We start from the raw sequence: 18693 nt of genomic DNA on the forward strand, positions 1-18693 counted from the left end.
CTGAGCCTCATTTTGACTTGTTTTAAGGACATTACATCAAAGTTGGATCAGCCTGTAGTGTGGTTTTCCACTTTAATTTTGAGTGTCTCCAAATCCAGACCTCCACGGGTTGATAAATTTGATTTCCATTGATAATTTGTGTGATTTTGTTGTCAGCACATTCAACTATGTAAAGAAAAAAGTATTTAATAAGAATATTTCATTCATTCAGATCTAGGATGTGTTATTTTAGTGTTCCCTTTATTTTTTTGAGCAGTGTGTAATAGCAGCAAGACTTAGCCATCAATTGTGTGTAGAATTTGGAAGCCTCCAGTAGTGACAGCAGGTGGATAGGAATACAGGTCCAAGGAATGTCCGTGACACCACACCAGGGAATTCATGGTGTGAGAAATTGGGAAGATACTGTCAACATCAGCAATGCATTTCTGGCATTTGTCATTGTTTGGGTGGGCACAAAATAATATACGGGCATGTAATATTGCAGAAATCTTTATCAAGAGATGAAAAAGATCCAGTGTAACACTGTCAACAAGCATTTGCACCATACATGTGTAAAGAAGATTAGCTAACATTTAGCTAGCTACCTTTAGTTGGCTGATGTATGTGTATGTGTAGTTCTGAGTCTTACCTTTTCAAAATCAAGTCTGTGATAAAGAATATCATGCACTGCCTGTAAGTTGAAACTCTCTTCAACTTTTGTAAAAGGTCAAAATAAACATGTAAAAGAGTCACCGAAATTAGTAAAAACAACAGTGATTTCCCAGACGCAGCCCTCGGCTCTGCCATGACGTGAAAGTATATTGGAAGTTGACGCATGCGCACAAATCTGGAAATGTCAACATATTTTCCACGTGGGTAGACAGAAGACGTTTGTCCCACGCGTGGCGAAATATCATTGGTAGTCACAGTGATTGATGGGCAAAATGACAAATCACGACAAGCCACAATCGTACCAAGAGGGGTGACGCGGAAATTAAAAAAAAGGTAGCTCCTTTTTTCTTCCTGCATGTAAATATAACTTTCGTACGCTTTGGGTAGCTAATTTCCAATACATTGTTGTATATGTGTATAGACTCTGTGATACACGTTTTAGGGATAGGAAGCTTGCTGGCAAGTGTCTAGTGTGTAACATTAACTATGATATGAAACTTTGAGTCATTCAACTGCTTTCCAGTTACTGTAGTTACCCAGAATGCTATCGTTCAATCAATTATTGTGGCTATTTTGTAGCCTAGCTTTTATTTTACTATCACAATGCACCTATGCAAAATACTTAAAAAGCTCATGTAATACCTGCAAACAGATAGCTGATAACTTCAGTAAGGTACGTTTGAAATGTTCTTCTGTGTATAATTTGCCTTGGCTAGCTGGGCAGTGCTATCAATTGGTCTGAATCAAACCGCAACCAATTGATGTGCTTTTATTTACCAATGGGCAACCAATGATGGTGTATTGTGCTTGTAATGCATTCATGTAACCAAGCCCTTCTCTTCTGACCTTGATGTAGGCTATGAAATGTGACTGAGCATCATTAACACCAGTGTACTAGGCAGTCAATTAACGCTAGACCAGTTTGTAATGTGGGAGTCAGACCTAATAACTGGCTAACATGTGCTTTTTACACCCAGATTATCAGACAGTCCTGTAGTACATTTTCACCATTGATCAAATGACTGCCAATATCTGTGTCTAGTTAGCTAGTCTTCATCCTCACACTACTGTTCCAACAGGGATTGGACCGAACAAAAAAGCAGAACTTTGGTGGAGGAAACACCGCTTGGGAGGAGAGGGCACTTTCCAAATATGAGACCAGGTAAGATTCCTATACACCACTCATCATAATACACTATTCCTCCTAATGCTGGACTGTTGCAGTGCTTATCGCATATCTGCTTGCTCTGATCAGTGATTGCTAAACCTATTTGTCATGCTGACCCAGACCACGTATTCTCTTGTTGACGCAGTGGCACAATAGAAGCTGATTTTCTGTCTCTTCCCTTTGTCTTCTCCCCCTCTCCTCAGTGAGATCCGCCTAGTTGAGATTCTGGAGAATCTGTGTGACAGCAGCAGCTTTGACTGTAACCACATGGTAGAGGAGCACGAGGACCACTTTGAGACCTGGTGGTTCAAGAGGTGAGTACTTGACTGCTCAGCTAGAACAACAGGGCAGCACATGTCTCATTAGCACAAAACCCCTTACTACATACTTAGTCCTTTTACTTCTCCTGGAGCATAGGCCACTGACATCAGACTTCAAGACCCCACTATCTTTGTCCTTGTGGAATCTCTGAACTTCCAGGCTACAATTCAAATGTGTATTGGGATTTTTTTAAATCTCACTCTTCCAATCCAGGCAAAATAAGCATCCTGATCTGTATAAGTGGTTTTGCGTTGATACCATCAAGGTGTGCTGTTCGACGGGAACATTTGGCCCTGATTGTAATGGTAAACACATACTCCTCCAAAACCACATTTATTTGACTAATATCAACCAGCCATGGGTGAATAAAAATAATCTGTTTCCTCCTGACAGCCTGTGTGGCGGGTTCTGAGAGGCCTTGCCATGGCAACGGCGTGTGTGACGGTGATGGAACACGAGGGGGTAACGGCAGGTGCAACTGTGACCATGGTTACAAGGGGGAGTTCTGTCTGGACTGCATGGACGGATACTTCAATGAAATTAGGAACGACACGTTTTCACTATGCACAGGTAATTGATTTATTATGTTTGCATGTTCATTTTAACAATGGTTTACACAAATCCAGTCCTTTCAGATCTAAGCAATGTGCCTATGGGACAGGCTTGGTGTCTTTGGAGCAGGGCATGCATCTCAACCACCTTTCCCACTCCATTCCCTACACTACAGAGTGCCACACCTCCTGCAAGACCTGCACTGGTCTAACCAATGAGGACTGTGAGAAGTGCAAGACTGGCTGGGGGGAGGATGATGAGGGGACCTGTCTTGGTGAGAGAGACATTTTTATACCTTTTCATGGCATAATAAGTACTTTCCCTGTCATGAATTTGACATCAAGCTCAATCTCCCTATTCTTGTTCCTTCCCATTGTGTGACCCTAGATGTGAACGAGTGCTTGAACGACCCTACTCTCTGCAAAGAGGATCAGTACTGTCTGAACACGGATGGCTCGTTCTCCTGTAAAGGTACTGTAAAACTGTGGTCTACTACTTAGTGAGAGGACCATATTTACTATGTTGTTGGATGGATACAGCTATTCTATAAGGGACTGAAAATATAAACATGTATACTAAGCTATTTGTAGTAAACTTTAAACAAGTATTAACATTTGACCTCTGCTCTCCTCTCTGGCAGGCTGTGATGAGTTGTGTTCAGGCTGTACTGGGGCAGGGCCTGATAAGTGCCAGAGCTGTGCTCCTGGGTACCAGGACACAGAGGGCACCTGCACAGGTAGGGAGTCATGGGAATCTGCATACGTGGAGTGTGTCTGAAAGTGGGCTTTGCAATTCAAGTGGGAGGATCAACACACGTGGGTGTATTGAAAAGTAACCACTAGTTGGGCAGATTTGTGTGGCTGCATGCTGCTTCCTTGTAGCATTTTAGCTAAGCCTAACCCCTTTCCTAACCTTAACCTCATTCTCCTAACGTACCTTACTGGCTTAGCGAAAATGCTACAAGGAAGCAGCCACTCAAGTATTGTGGCAACTAATCTGCCCAATTACCTATTTTGACACACGCACTGGTGTTGATCCTCCCACTTTTCTATCTTGCAACACCCACTTTCAGTATGGCCCTGGTGGAATACTGAGGAAGTATCTTCCTTTCTTCCCTCCTTCCTTTTCTTCATTATTTTATCCTTCCTCCTTTCCCTCCCTGATATAAGCCACTGTCAGTTGTCCAGCCTTACGTCAGAGAGTGCTGTTGAGACTACTGTAGACCTTCATTTCAAAACTGTTTTAATAAGTTATTTGGTGATGCAAATATATTTGGTAGTGTTTTATCTAAAAAGGTTAACTTTTGTTTCACTTTTTTATGACATTGACTGAGGATGGTACTGTTTGTTACTATACAAGTACTTTGCCAACTGTTGATGTACAATGACTTTATAAAACTTCTGTCAACCTCTTGTCAAACAACTTTTCAGGAAATGGAAAGACTTACCATATTTTTCCCATTAACGAACATATAATTATAACACTTCAGAATCTATTTTGAATACATTTATCTTGGTTCTAGAGTCATGACATTAGTACACTGAGGGGAGTTAATGCTTTCAATAAATTTAACAAATTATATTAATTGGCAGAATTGTGTCATCAGACAGTGCCGAAAATGTGATTGTCGATCTGTTCAGATGTGAACGAGTGTGAGCAGACTGATGCTGTGTGTACTGCGGAGAACCAGGAGTGTTTAAACAACAAAGGAAGCTACATCTGTATCTGTGCCAGCAGGTACAAGGAACAGGAGGGAGTCTGTGTAAAAATACCAGAGCCAGGTAATCAATAACAACGATCTGGACTAGTTTATTTATGAATTTAAAATGCATTATATACATGATGACAGCACTTTAATTGAGTATCTTGTGTTATTGAAATACTGTTTTTATGTAATAAGTCTTGTCAACCGCAACCATAAATTACATTAAATCCAAATCAAATCACTCTGACTTGGCAGGTTAAGTACACTGTAGTTACTCCTACAGTAACCGTATACGCTCTATGAAATACTGCAGATGCAGTTGTATCAGATGACTCTTGGTTGACACTGTATTTGACAGCAGTGCGTGATCAAGCAAGTATGTGATATAATTAGATCCTTCATTGTCCTCAATGAGGTCATTCCTTTTGCAGCATACACTATACGTGAAGACAAAATAAACACACAAGGATGTTGTGCTGCCTTGTACAGAACATGAGTTGGGCGGTGTGGGACTTGTGCTGATCAGTTCTTATTTTCAAGTGCTGTTGGTTTTGTCTTTGTTACCTTCAGAGGAGAATGAGGCAGAAATAGTGAAACGTCCAGAAGAGCACGAAGACCTTTGACCTCAGGAAATGAACTAATAGGAACAAACCAGGAAGAGCATTTGGAGTAAATTATGAGGTGGGTGTCACCCGTGAGACATCAGAATATATTAAGGCCACTCCCTTTAAAAGCATTGCGACTACATGGCAGTTGATCACTCGACATGCATACTGCACTCTTTACAGATTTATACCTGTCGATCATGGATGGACAGCCAACAGAATGGCTTAGAAAATTAAAGATTCAACCCCCAAGTACTCTGGTTCTTGTTTTTGCTGTTGTTAACCCAAGTGTTGTCTGGTTTTTAAATTCATGCAGGATTTTGAACGTTATTCAAATAAAGTTTGAGAACAGAAATTATCCTGCATATCTCTGATTTTATGCATCTTTCTCGATTAACAGTGCCTAAGACGTCAATGCAAATTTAAATACTGTTGTAGTTTTCAAAGTTGAGCACAGTGTGGCACCCTAATCACACAGAATCTATCTCAAATCCGCTGGATGAGGAGCTGGTTGAAACCTGTCCTGGCTGGTGCTTTCCACAAAAAAAAGAAGTCGCAACTTCCTCCAGCTCACACACACTGCTTATTACCCACATTTCCTCTCCTCTGTCTGTGGTACTTCTCCAGTGTTTCATCTGCTCAAAACAGCAATGTGTGCCAAAAGTGAGATGAGACTTTAGTTTACAAGAACCCTCAATGATATTCCCCATCTGTGTGCATAATGGCTTTGTTTTTTTGCACCCAGATGCAAGATGTTACGTCACCACTGTAAAGTAAGATGGGCCAAGATCTCCCTATTTAGATTTACACACAACGGAATACAACCAATGCAATTCAGGTTTGTATAGATAGGTTAGGGGGACTAGTAAACTCGGTAAAAAATAAACCTTTTTCAGGACCCTGTATTTCAAAGATAATTTGTAAAAATCCAAAGAACTTCACAGATCTTCATTGTAAAGGTTTAAAAACTGTTTCCCATGCTGCTTCAATGAACCATAAACAGTTAGTGGCCGTACCACAGGTGCTTACAGATGGTAGGCAATTAAGGACACCGTTGTGAAAATTTAGGACACTAAAAGAGGCCTCTTTACTGACTCTGTAAAAAGACAGATGCCCAGGGTCCCTGCTCATATGCATGAACGTGCCTTAGGCATGCTGCAAGGAGGCATGAGGACTGCGGATGTGGCCAGGACAGTAAATTGCAATGTCCGTACTGTGAGACACCTAAGACAGCGCTACAGGGAGACAGGCCGGACAGTTGATCGTCCTCTCAGTGGCAGATCACGTGTAACAACACCTGCACAGGATCGGTACATCTGAACATCACACCTGCGGGACAGATACAGGATGGCAACAACAGGAACGCACAATTCCCTCCATCATTGTACAGACTGTCTGCAATAGGCTGAGGGAGGCTGGACTGAGGGCTTGTAGGCCTGTTGTAAAGCAGGTCCTCACCAGCAATCCCCGGCAACAACGTCACCTATTGGCACAAATCCACCGTTACTGGACCAGACAGGACTGGCAAAAAGTATTCTTCACTGACGAGTCGCGATTTTGTCTCACCAGGGGTGATGGTCAGAGTTGCGTTTATTGTCTAAGGAATGAGCGTTACACCGAGGCCTGTACTCTGGAGCGGGATCAATTTGGAGGTGGAGGGTCCATCATGGTCTGGGGAGGTGTGTCACAGCGTCATCGGACTGAGCTTGTCATTGCAGGCAATTGCAACGCTGTGTGTTACAGGGAATACATTATCCTCCCTCATGTGGTACCCTTCCTGCAGGCTCATCCTGACATGACCCTCCAGCATGACAGTGCCACCAGCCATACTGCTCGTTCTGTGTGTGATTTCCTGCAAGACAGAAATGTCAGTGTTCTGCCATGGCCAGTGAAGAGCCCGGATCTCAATCCCTTTGAGCACGTCTGGGACCTGTTGGATCGGGGGCTGAGGGCTTGGGCCATTACCCCCAGAAATGTCCGGGAACTTGAGGTGCCTTGGTGGAAGAGTGGGGTAACATCTCATAGCAAGAACTGGCAAATCTGGTGCAGTCCATGAGAAGGAGATGCACTGCAGTACTTAATGCAGCTGGTGGCCACACCAGATACTGACTTACTTTTGATCTTGAACCCCCCCCCCCCTTTGTTCAGGGACACATTATTCCATTTCTGTGAGTCATGTGGCTGTGGAACTTGTTCAGTCTGTCTCGGTTGTTGAATCTTATGTTCATGCAAATATTTACACATGTTAAGTTTGCTGAAAATGAAAAGAGAAAAAAAACAACAATAGACTGTGAAGTTTGACATGGAAGTCTTTTGCAGCTGACTTTCCTAGACCAAGGCACTTCAAAAGGAACTAGTACGCTCCATTGATGCTCTTTTTAGCCTGCATTCTAACCCTTTTGTGGAGTAAATCCCTGCCTGAACTGTCAAATGGCCTCTGAAGTCTAAAAGTAAGTGTGTGTGTGTGTGTGTGTGTGTGTGTGTGTGTGTGTTGGTTGAAGGGCTGCTAGGCTCTCTTCCACATCTGTTGTGGTTCTGTGCTGCCAGTAAAGGCCAGCTGAGGTCCACATGGTCCGGTTATACTCAGGGTGACCACAAGGACACGGAGTACAGACTGACTTCCCAAGGGATGATGAAATAGTTTATTTTCATTCAGAAATGCTTTCGTGAGTTCAAGACAGGTGTCATCCATTGACATGTTTACATGCATCTCTGGTGTCATCACCCCTTGTTAAATTGTCTGAGACTGTAGGCTGACCAGCTGGTTGGGCTTGTTGATGACTGGTTTTGGATGGGCCTGACCTTAATGAATGTCATGCTATGATCAGAATTTACTTCTCTGAGGGCAGTGTGCCCATGGATGTAGAGTCAATGATGGGCCACGGAAGTGCAATGCAGGATACTTGTTCCCCCCTTTCCTCTCTCTGGCTTCAAACCCAGTGCCCTGTCTTTCCCTCTCCTCTCACCCCTCCAACTGTGGTTTCGGTTTGGATCGCTGCAGCGCAGTGAAGCAGTTGCATCGTCGTTTCGCTTAGGCTACTGCCTGATGTGGCTCGCTTCTTTCCTCTGTACTCTTCTGATGTGGTCAGGTCTGCTTTTTCTACACACAGCTGGACTGAGAAACCGATGTCCATCAATGAAGCCTGGACAAATTTATAGCCATGCAGACAGTTGGATGGATAGTCAGAAGCCTTGGATGTGTGTAAGGTTGTCCCAAATTGCACCCTTTTCCCTATATAGTACACTACTGTCCGATGGTCCCTGGTCAAAAGTAATGCACTACCTTGGGAATAGGGTGGACTTTGGGATGGACCCTGAGTCTGAGTAGAGGAGAAACCAGCTGGGGCCTGTATTGTGGCCTGAGGCAGAGTAGAGGAGCTGCTTGCTGGGAAATTGTATTGTTGTGTGAAGTGAATTAATTTCCTGGCCTGACTGACTTGCCCTCCCTGTGACCTCTGTAACATGGCAGACCCCTAATGTTGAGATACAGGGAGCTCTGTGTTATAATCTTAATGCTGCTGATATACACCCGTCAGCAGCTGAGCACAGAGTGTTTATACAGTGGACTACCAACACTTCTGCCTTTCCATCATGATGTCATTTAGTCGCTCACCCTCCCTTCTAGCTAAATTAGGGTGATGCATCAAGGCCATTGAAAAGACCTATGATGAATATCCATAATCTTTTCACTTATTCACAGCTACTTACTTTGGTCATTAGTAGTGCACTATATGATGTATTACTCTGATGAAAAGTATTGCACTATGAAGGGAATAGAAAGTGGGGGGGCGGCAGGGTAGCCTAGTGGTTAGAGCGTTGGACTAGTAACCGAAAGGTTGCAAGTTCGAATCCCCGAGCTGACAAGGTACATATCTGTTGTTCTGCCCCTGAACAGGCAGTTAACCCACTGTTCCTAGGCCGTCATTGAAAATAAGAATTTGTTCTTAACTGACTTGCCTAGTAAAAAAAAAAGAAGTGATTTGAGTCTTGTGCTCTGCTCCTAGGAGTGAGTCTGAATGTGCTGTCTGCTGCAGTCTGATGCAGACCTGAGTCAGGCAGACAGCAGCATCTTTCTCAGGAGACTGGAGGGAGTGGCGTTGGCACACACACTTCTGCTGCGCAATGCTACTGAGAGACTGCAGACAGACGGGTCAGATGGATTGATGTTGCCCCTCTCTCTGAGCCTGTGTGTGTGTGTGTGTGTGTGTGTGTGTGTGTGTGTGTGTGTGTGTGTGTGTGTGTGTGTGTGTGTGTGTGTGTGTGTGTGTGTGTGTGTGTGTGTGTGTGTGTGTGTGTGTGTACACACACCCTTGCACGTTTACGTGTGTGTCACCGCTCTGATCTCTAGCACACACACTTCAGGAATTATAGGACTTTGACTTTCATCTCTCAGGAAGGCTTTGTCTGGTTTCCACGAGACGAGAGCTGCACGCCAGCCTCAGCTCAGTGCGGTCAATCAACATCGACTGCATTGCTTGGTTGAAGAAGAGAGGTGCCATGACTTCAGCATTTAGTGGCATGTGTAAACAAGTGTGTTGGCCTGGGCCATGTTTTATAATGATGGAGGATGTAGAAAAACATGGAGGAGCAGGAACAAGGAAGCTATGAGATGATGTATCCAGTCCATGAGGCACTTGGAGGGAATAGGAGGATGTTTGAAGAGCTACTTTCTGGCCTTCAGTATCTTTCAGACATTTCTATTTGAAGCATTTTCTCAAGACTGGCCATCAGTCTGTTTTAGGCATTCGGGTGAAATTTCACATGTCTACTTTATGGAATGGTGTGTCGGATGTGCAGTCCTTCAATATAAAATCAGTCGATGTTTAGTCAGCATAACATCGAGCCATTGAATCATCTGCATTAAAATGTTATGATCTCAATTATGCCATGATTACTTTCTTTAATCATACTGTTATGCCTTTTTTGTTTTTTATTACCTCACTTCATAATATTGAGACTGTATAGGAAGGGAAATTAGTCTTGACTTTTGTGTAAAGTCTGTCTGTAATAAACCCAGCTACCACATCACAGAAAACCATAGCCACAACAGTTTCAAAGCAGGTACCAGCTCATATGCTGCTTATTAAAACAGGCTTTATAGTGATCCAGATCTTGTGTATGTGTCTCAAATGGCACCCTATTCCCTATATAGTGTATTACTTGGGGCTCTGGTCAAAAGTGGTGCACTACATAGGGAATAGGGTGCCATTTGCGATGTAGCCTTTTGCTTCTGCGTTCTCTCTTCTCTTTCATTTCCTGACCAATATCATCTGATTCTGTTTTATCTCGACCGTGACCCTGAGTGGGATTGAGAATGTGATGGGTTCCTCTTTGAGAATCTTATGAGGGTTTAGCGGAGTAATTCACACACGATCATCTTGGTCTACTACTGGATGTTACTTAACTTAAGCACATAACATTTGCCAGTTTACAATTTTTAAAGAAGATGAAATTGAAATACCAAAACATTGAATGACATTTCAAAGGACTGTGTTTTATGTCACTGTAATGTAATCCTGTGAAAATAGAATGTAGGTTTGTATTGTGTTGCTGTTTAGTCACATAGTACAGTGGAAAGCCACTCCACCATGTCATGTGTAACTTACCTCTCCCTTCAGAAGAGTACTTCAAGAGTTCAGGGTACTTTTAATACTGCTGTGAATGTACAGTACATCTACCACTTGTCAGACAGTTATGTCACCATTCGTGTTTGTGTATTGTCATTGGAAATTAATCAGTAGCTGTAATGAAAGTGATATACGGAATAATCACATTTTGTGAGCATGTTCACGTGTTTATGCACATGTGTGTATTAGAAAGTGGGTTGGGTGGGGGGCAGAGAGAGAGAGAAAGACAGTGATGACTCTGCAGTCCCATTCCTGCCGGGTAGAGATTGAGGCAGGGAAGAGTGCTGGGCCAGCTAGGTCAGCAATTCGGGGCATATATCAGCAGCTCTTTTGGGCACACTTGTTTACACATGTCAACCTATTGCTAATCTGAGTATCATCCTTATTTTCTCATATTTTGATATCATGGAACATCAGTCCTTGCAGCCATAGCTCTGTGAATTTGAGAGTGGTTACATTTCTTCAGCCCCATCCCTCAGCTTTGAACAAAACTGTGGCGGGGAGGCCACTTTTTTATTGTTTCAACTGCTGATTGCCGCTTTAAGGACCGTTTCCTAGTCAGACTGCCAGAATTTTGTAAAAAAAAAAAATATGTTGGTATTTTTGCCTCAGTTTGTAGTGGCCCAGTTTATAGCCATTGATCTAGCTGCTCTTACGTAAGCGATGAGGGAGCTTCTCTTTTGGAACACTCCAGGTAGAATTTGCCTCTAGGCAAAGATCTAGGATCAGCTTTCCCTCTCCCAATACTAAGCAAAACCATTAGAGAAAAAAAAATCTAAACTGACCAGTGTATTGGAGATGTGTGTCACCAACACCCATTCATTTTCTCCCTGCTGAGCCCCCATTCAGCCACCTGTATCAGTGCATATCTTTGCCACAGGGGCTAACATCCGTTCCCCCTCCCCACCTCTCTCCTCCTGTCTTTCTTTCTTCTCCACCTCTCTCCTCTTACCCTCTCCTCCCTCCTTTCATCCTCTCATCTCTTCTACCTGAGTAGGATGGTTCTGTACCTGGCCTGTGTATCATATCTAGCCAGTAGTAAAGCGGTAGAAGAGGAGGTGGGTCCTGTGAGTCTACAATCCTCAGAGGAGGGACAAGCCTGGCCTACTGCTGCAGTGTGTGTACGCATGCCTAATTCATAGGAGAATAACAAGCCATCCAGCCGCTTCCCCCTCCATCCTTTCCACATGCCTACTCCATTCCCTCTTCTCTTTTTGTGTGGTTACATGTTATTGCCTAAACTCTAAACCCTTCTCAATGGTCCGATTGACAACTTGGAAAACGGCTCAGCGATTGGCTGACGGTGAATGAAATAGCTAAGATATTGAACATATTGGGGAGGCAGCGTGAGTGTTTTCACAACACCCTCGTAGACCTTTCCCTGCACTCTGACATCAGGATAACGCATGCATCAAGGGTGTCATAATACTTTTGTTCCTACCTCTAGTTCTGTAGAGGAATGCATGAATTATTTTTTTCAGGACAATTTTCAAACTTTGAGTAGAACTTGGTGGCAAAGCATGGATGAGAACACTTTCTTGTGCGAAATACATGGCAACAAATGTATCGTTCAATATTCATTTTGTGAGATAGGAAGTTGGTCAGATCTGGCTTTTGGCCCCTTTTCCACCTCCCCCATGCCTCCCCTGTAGCCCACACTGCTCGCAGAATGTGACCATTTAGTTAGTGGGTGGAGATTGGGAGAGAGATAGTGTTCTTGTGATTGTGTGTGTGCCTATATACGTCATTCCTCCCTGCACCTGTGTGTGTGTACTGCGTTCACGCTGGCTTCTTGTTTTGAAATGCAACCCAGGTCCAGTGAAAGAGTTCCTAACTAGAACAAAATGTAGAGGCTCCCGCCACACACAGCTATGCCCCCAGCTCTCCCTGGTCTGCCAGCATCCCAAATTGCAGCCTGTTCCCTGTAGTGCACTACTTTTTACCAGAGCCCTGCTCTCCTCAGTGTTACACGAGCCTAACAGGCTCTCTGTGGTGCCTGGTGTCACCTTGCTCTGTTGCTCTAGGCCCCAGTTTCCACATTCGGGTCCCTGGGCTGTTCTCCTGGCCTACCTGGCCTGGACGAACAGAGCCAAGTGAGGGAGCCTGTGTGAGAGCTGAGGTTAAAATGTTCTCTTTCACTCAGTCATGGATACTTTCACACACATACACACTTACACTTACTCAAATATAAATAGAGAGAGATATGCCTGGTGGAGACATGGAGTAGACCTGATGACCTTGACCAGAGGGAACTGAGCATCTCTCCCACTGCCCCCTGGCTTGCAGCCAGGGGGCAGTGGCGACCCGCTCTGCCCCACCTGTTTAGCAAAAAATATACATACATTTTGTTGCCTGTTTTGCATGTTATTTTGGCATTTAATACGTGAGCCACATCAGTTTGCAAACAATGTAAAAAATATATATAAGAATCTCTGCGTTTAATATAGCCGGATACAAACATGGTCTCTTTTTGTTTTGCTTTCTTGACTAAGGCAGCTCTAAAATGCAGGTGTTTCCGCCTAGCTCAGTGCTTTCTGTGGTGGTGGGGCAGCCAGCGGAATATATGGAGCGTAGGGGTTTGTAATGTTCGTTCGTTGCGCCGTGTTTGGCTCTGTTCTGTCACTCATGGGGATACTATGTCACTGTAAAATCTACGGGGAGAGCTCGAAAGTTCAAGCCCCTTGGGTGCTGCCATAGAGTTACATTAGAAGTGCTCATCCATGAAGGCTCAAGGTCATTAGCCACAGATAAAAATGACATCAAATCACGTTATCTACTGTATTTTTGATTGGACTGATCATGTCAACATCATATTTTCAAAATCGTAGCTAGAAAGCTAGACAAGCATTCATCATCATTAATCACGTCAACAATCTACTGTCAAATCATTTTCATATAAAGAGAAATTATAGCTAAAAAATATCGGTGCTCATCGGCCACTGGACATAAACATGACACAAGTTGGAAATCACAAATTCAACAATGAGTGGTTTGAAAGGAATCAGTAGCTAACTGCAAGTGTTGCAAAGCAATCACTAGCCTGCTATTCATTGGAGTGGGTGTGTAGTCCATGTCTGGATTTAAGGGTCTCTTTTCCAAGCTTATAAACGGATTAACATTCAACACCATGGGCCAGAAAAGAATCCAGCATAACTTCTGCTGTGTTCAAAGGAACTGGAAACTCAGAACTGGGAAATCTCAGACTTCAATGAGTTCAAGACATCTGGGAACTCCGACTGGGAAAATACATTTGGAACGGTCATCGAACTCGGAATTCCAAGGCTCCGACATGAAGATCACTGATCATGATTCAACCTTGTTTTTTTCAGAGTTCCCAGTTGTCTTGAAGCACCATAAATCCAGAGAATGCCAGACTTTGATAAGGTTTGATGACAAAATTTGCCCACAAGAGGACCGCCGGGCCTCCTTCCTGTTCAAGTGAGCACAGCAAAACAAGGTGAGTCCTAAAATGTTGTATGCTGTCACATAAATTGTAATATGCCAGGGAGATATGTATACTGTAGCTAAGAAAGTAATACTAAGTGTGTGTTGTGTAGTAAACCATTAGTAGCACATGTGCCTCACCCTAATAATTTGGTCCCTTTCCCCTTCATAACTTACTACTGTTCTGACTTGATGGTGCACATGTAGCCTATAGCCCATTTTAGAGAAATGTTATCAAATATTGTAAGAGCTTCCATTGTCTGCTTATATGCCCCCTTTATTTATCCTACGGTTCTAACTTGGTGTACAGGGATAATACTGTAAGAACGGCCCATGTTCTGAATTCTGTCGCTGTACTTTTCAAAAGTCCCGAACAAATGGTTATATTGAATACGTGCATCCTAGCTCTCTCATTAATGTCTTAATCAAAATGACAGATTGCCTCTTATCTTCTCGTCGTCCCCTTATGCCATAGTTTGTACATCTCAATTGTCAATAGAAACCACTTTTGTTTAAGCAAGTCAGCCATATCAGCTGTCTTAATTTTTAGCATTTAAAAAAAAAAGCAGTAAATAAGGCTGAATTAACTGTTTCGCTGCCAGACAAGGCTCTGCTTATAGCGAGGTGTAGCAGTGGTAAGCTTTGTTTAGCCCCTAACAGTTTGTGGGCACTGTTATAGTGCAATTAATGTATTGTTTAGTGTTGCTTTGTGTAGTGGCTTTGCTGGCATGAATCCCCCCTTTATTTATTATTTTGCCCCACCAAGATTGAAACGCTAAAATCGCCACTCCCGGGGGGCATCAAGGTCAAGCACAAAATATAAAGCAAAGATCTGTCTTTGTGAAGGGAACTTCTGTGCTTTGTCTGAAGTGGAATACCCACCTCTTTCACAAAATGCCCCCCTCTCTCACAAACATCTCCACCTGGTCGATCCTGTCGTTCAAAGAGGAACACATGGGGTGGTAATTGGCGGTACTGAAGCAGAGCTCTTGTTCGTTCAATCATTCATCCATCCCTCCCTGGTCAAGAACTGTGTTTCTAGTTTACCTCTTCTTCAAACAATCACTGTCTGTTTTCATTATAGCAGGGGAAACACTCAGTGGTTGGTGGGTGAACCAAAGGTGAACAGCATGGTTTTCAGTGAAACAGAAAGAGTGTAGTGTACCTATTGAAGGTAGATTAGTATGGTATGAAAGAGAAGGGTTGTATTTGATGGCTTACCCACTCATGTCCCTGTGTTGTGGTATTGTAAAGTGTGATAATGCAGCTGCCGTGTTGCAGGAAATGTAGCCCTGGCCCAGTATAATGGCAGAGCTGCTGATGATGTTGCTGATGCTCATAGGTTCTTTCACAGTTCACAGAACATGCTCTGACCAATGACAATGGCTGCCTACTGGTGTTGACCAATGACAAAGACCCTCTGAAGGTCCTGGCCTGAGTCCAATTGATAAAACAAACAAATTAACAAAAAACACCATTCACAACTGTGAATGTCCATTCTTATCATTCCTGCCGAAGTGGGGCCAGGACAGGGCCTGCTCTGTGTGTGACACCCTTGGTGACAGTATATGACCTGAATGACCTCTTTATATCAGGCCTCCTTACATTTTCCTAAAGTACTATATCTCTATTGACAGCCATCTCGCACAAATTTTCACCTCTTATTATCAGGGACTGGAGATTTTCCTGACCAGAAAAAGCTCTGGGTTGTTAGGTACTATAATCCTATATGTCATTCTGTCATGGCAGTACATTTGCTCTTTGACTGCGGACAGCATGTGAGGTACACCATGGTTATACAGAGAGAGAAATTATTTGGTGCCCTCATTGATCCGGAGTCCATGATAGACCATGAACTTCCTCACCACAGGGCACCAAGGGGTCGAGAGTTGGCTCTCCGTGCTCCCCTCCTCTCTCCTCCCCACTCTACACCTGGTTAGCTGGCAGGTATAACAACAACAATAAAACAGCCGCGCAACATCTGAGTGGTATACTACAAAGCAGAATCAATGAGTTAGCCAGCTAACTTGCCTAAATATTCAGAAATTATTTAAAACCTTTTTTTTTAGAATGGATAGCTTGAAATGAGCATTGTCTATTTGACTTAACAACCAAAAACACATTGAAGTCTGGCTTTCTTAATGTTCTTGAAAATCAGTAGATAATTTGGGTTGTTTTGTGAAAGTTAGCTGGCCAACTCATTGATCCTGCTTAGTACAGATCTTAACTTGATCACTATTTTTTTGCAGAAAATGTACCTGCTGCATAGGAAATTCAAAGCCTGGTGAGTCTCTGAAAATGAGCAGTTATCTTTCTCCCCATGAGTGGGCAGTCATTGGGATCATTGCTCGCTCTCATCAAAATAATTTTCACTCTTGCAAGCTGAAACGTTATGCCTAGGTCCTATTACTGCAATGCAGTCATACACATCAACAACCGTCTTTTTATATAGCCATTAGGTTACGGCATGCAAGTGTCAAGTGTATCCTAAGGTCAAAATGTAGTTAAATCGTGGCCTGGGGTGGTCTCGTGGTTAGGGTCACTGACTTGAGCATGCACATATAAGCCTACCAGGTTAGCATGGGTTCAATTCTGGTCCATGTCCTTCTGGCACTAATAATTAAATCCCATCCCCCAATTGGCTTGATTTATTTACATATTTTAAATATGGACAGTCCAGTCATATGTTACCCCCGATCTTGATGATAAATGACCGTACTAGACACTTTTGGATAACATAAATAAATAGATAGGAAACAAATAAAATAATAACAATAGACTACACCAGAGATCATCAACTAGATTTCTTTCTTGGGTGGCTGGTCGGGTGCTAGAACATAATTACAGATCATTTGTAGACTGCAAATTGACTGAAAAAAAAAACAGATATAATATTAGACTAAAACATAATAATTTCAAACCTTGCTTACATTTGTAAACAATCACATGATAATGGCACTTGGAGGAGATGGCTGCAGTTTTATGGTCCCCTAACCAATTGTGCTATAGTTTTTTTTCACAACTTATTTTGTACATAATGTTTCTGCCACAGTCTCTAGATATCAGGACAGCGATTACTCACCTCGAACTGGAATATTTTTTTTCTTTAACTAGTCGGACACAAAGGATTGACTTTCTTTTGCATTTAAAAAAAAATAAACCGAGATTACTGAATTATATAATAGCTAAATATTGCCATCACTTTCATTCATGCGCAATCGATTGACCTACCTAGTATTAAGCCATTGGGCTACATCTGAGCTGCTTCAGGATAGCCTATGAATACTATCTATTAGCCTACTATTATCTAAAAGCACAAGCATTTCACTGTAGCCTAACCAATATCCTAAAGGTCAACATATTAGGTCTATGGCAACTTCACTTAACTTGCTATTTCATGTTTTTTTGTATATATTTTCACCTGACCCTCGTACTGTAAAATAAATTGGACACCCTCCCCCTCATAGATTTAACTCAAAATAATGTTACGACCAGAAGGTTGAAGGTTTGCTGATCACCACAGACGAGCTCACTCTCCCTGCCTTTTATTACTTCATGATCAGAGCCAGTTGCAGACCATGATCAGCTATGGGGAAATCAGATTTTCAACATTTTGATGCCAGATAAATAATTATATAAAATATATATGCAACAAATGTTCCTTCAACAGGTATTTATGCCAATGCGCCACACAACCAATAAACAAAACATTCCGATATCGGGCATTTCAATTTCATGGTTTGCGTTTTCAACACAATAAATAGACTGTCAATCTCGACAAACAGAAAACACTTTACTTTAGGCCTACCTAGTGTCAAACCAAGCCTTCGACAATCTATGAATGTCATTTAAACTTTTTGGTGTCTCTCTCCATTCATCAAAATTGCTGCTGCACAGTTTGGATTGATTTGATTTTTATTTGTCAGTAAAAAAAAAATACATATATACACACACACAAATAATTGTAAAAGTCACCGGGATTGCACAATAAAGTCAGGGATTTATTTCCATTGTAGTACCTGCATATGCTACAGTAATATAAGGACTAAATGCACATCTAATTTACACATCTCCATCTGGCTTTTGGGGTTACCTTTTGTTTCACTTGTGGAATTAACAACATACAGTATCACTTGAATAGTGTTGCTTGAAATCAGTGTGCACGTGAACACTCTCTCTCCATCAATTCCATTGAAATTGCATCCAAAATAGATAATCTTGTTCAAAATGTATACAGTGCATTCGGAAAGTATTCAGACCCCTTTACTGTTTCCACATTTTGTTACGTTACAGCCTTATTGTAAAATTGATTCAATTGTTTTTCCCCTCAATCTACACACGATACCCCATAATGACCAAGCAAAAGCAGGTTTTTATAAATGTTGGGAAATGTATTTAAAATAAAACACTGAAATATCACATTTACATAAGTAATCAGACCCTTTACTCAGTACTTTGTTGTAGCACCTTTTGGCAGTGATTAAATCCTTGAGTCTTTGTGGGATATGATGCTACAAGCTTGGCACACCTGTATTTGGGGAGTTTCTACCATTCTTCTCTGCAGATCCCCTCAAGCTTTGTCAGGTTGGATGGGGAACATCACTGCACAGCTATTTTTAG

General features: G+C 42.4%; 1 protein-coding gene across 5 annotated transcripts; it reads left to right on the forward strand.

The window, feature by feature from the left end:
* Window positions 1-993: 993 nt before the first annotated feature.
* On the forward strand, window positions 994-5257 carry LOC112214429 (cysteine-rich with EGF-like domain protein 2). 5 transcript variants are annotated; one of them, XR_002948113.2, is made up of 11 exons: window positions 994-1324; window positions 1731-1813; window positions 2023-2133; window positions 2354-2445; window positions 2534-2710; window positions 2802-2966; window positions 3080-3163; window positions 3333-3428; window positions 4333-4473; window positions 4968-5078; window positions 5186-5257. XR_002948113.2 is itself a non-coding variant. In XM_024373151.2 (10 exons), exons 1-10 carry the CDS (start codon window positions 1193-1195, stop codon window positions 5018-5020), a joined length of 1134 nt encoding a protein of 377 aa, XP_024228919.1. In that variant the 5' UTR covers window positions 994-1192; the 3' UTR covers window positions 5021-5257. The 5 variants fall into 5 exon arrangements, 3 of the variants coding, with proteins under 3 accessions (XP_024228919.1, XP_024228922.1, XP_024228920.1); XR_006078920.1 differs by having other exon boundaries at window positions 4299-4473; window positions 4968-5257; XM_024373151.2 differs by having other exon boundaries at window positions 4968-5257.
* Window positions 5258-18693: the final 13436 nt, after the last annotated feature.

Source organism: Oncorhynchus tshawytscha, linkage group LG15 (assembly GCF_018296145.1).
Source record: "Oncorhynchus tshawytscha isolate Ot180627B linkage group LG15, Otsh_v2.0, whole genome shotgun sequence".
NCBI classification, from domain to species: Eukaryota; Metazoa; Chordata; class Actinopteri; order Salmoniformes; family Salmonidae; genus Oncorhynchus; species Oncorhynchus tshawytscha.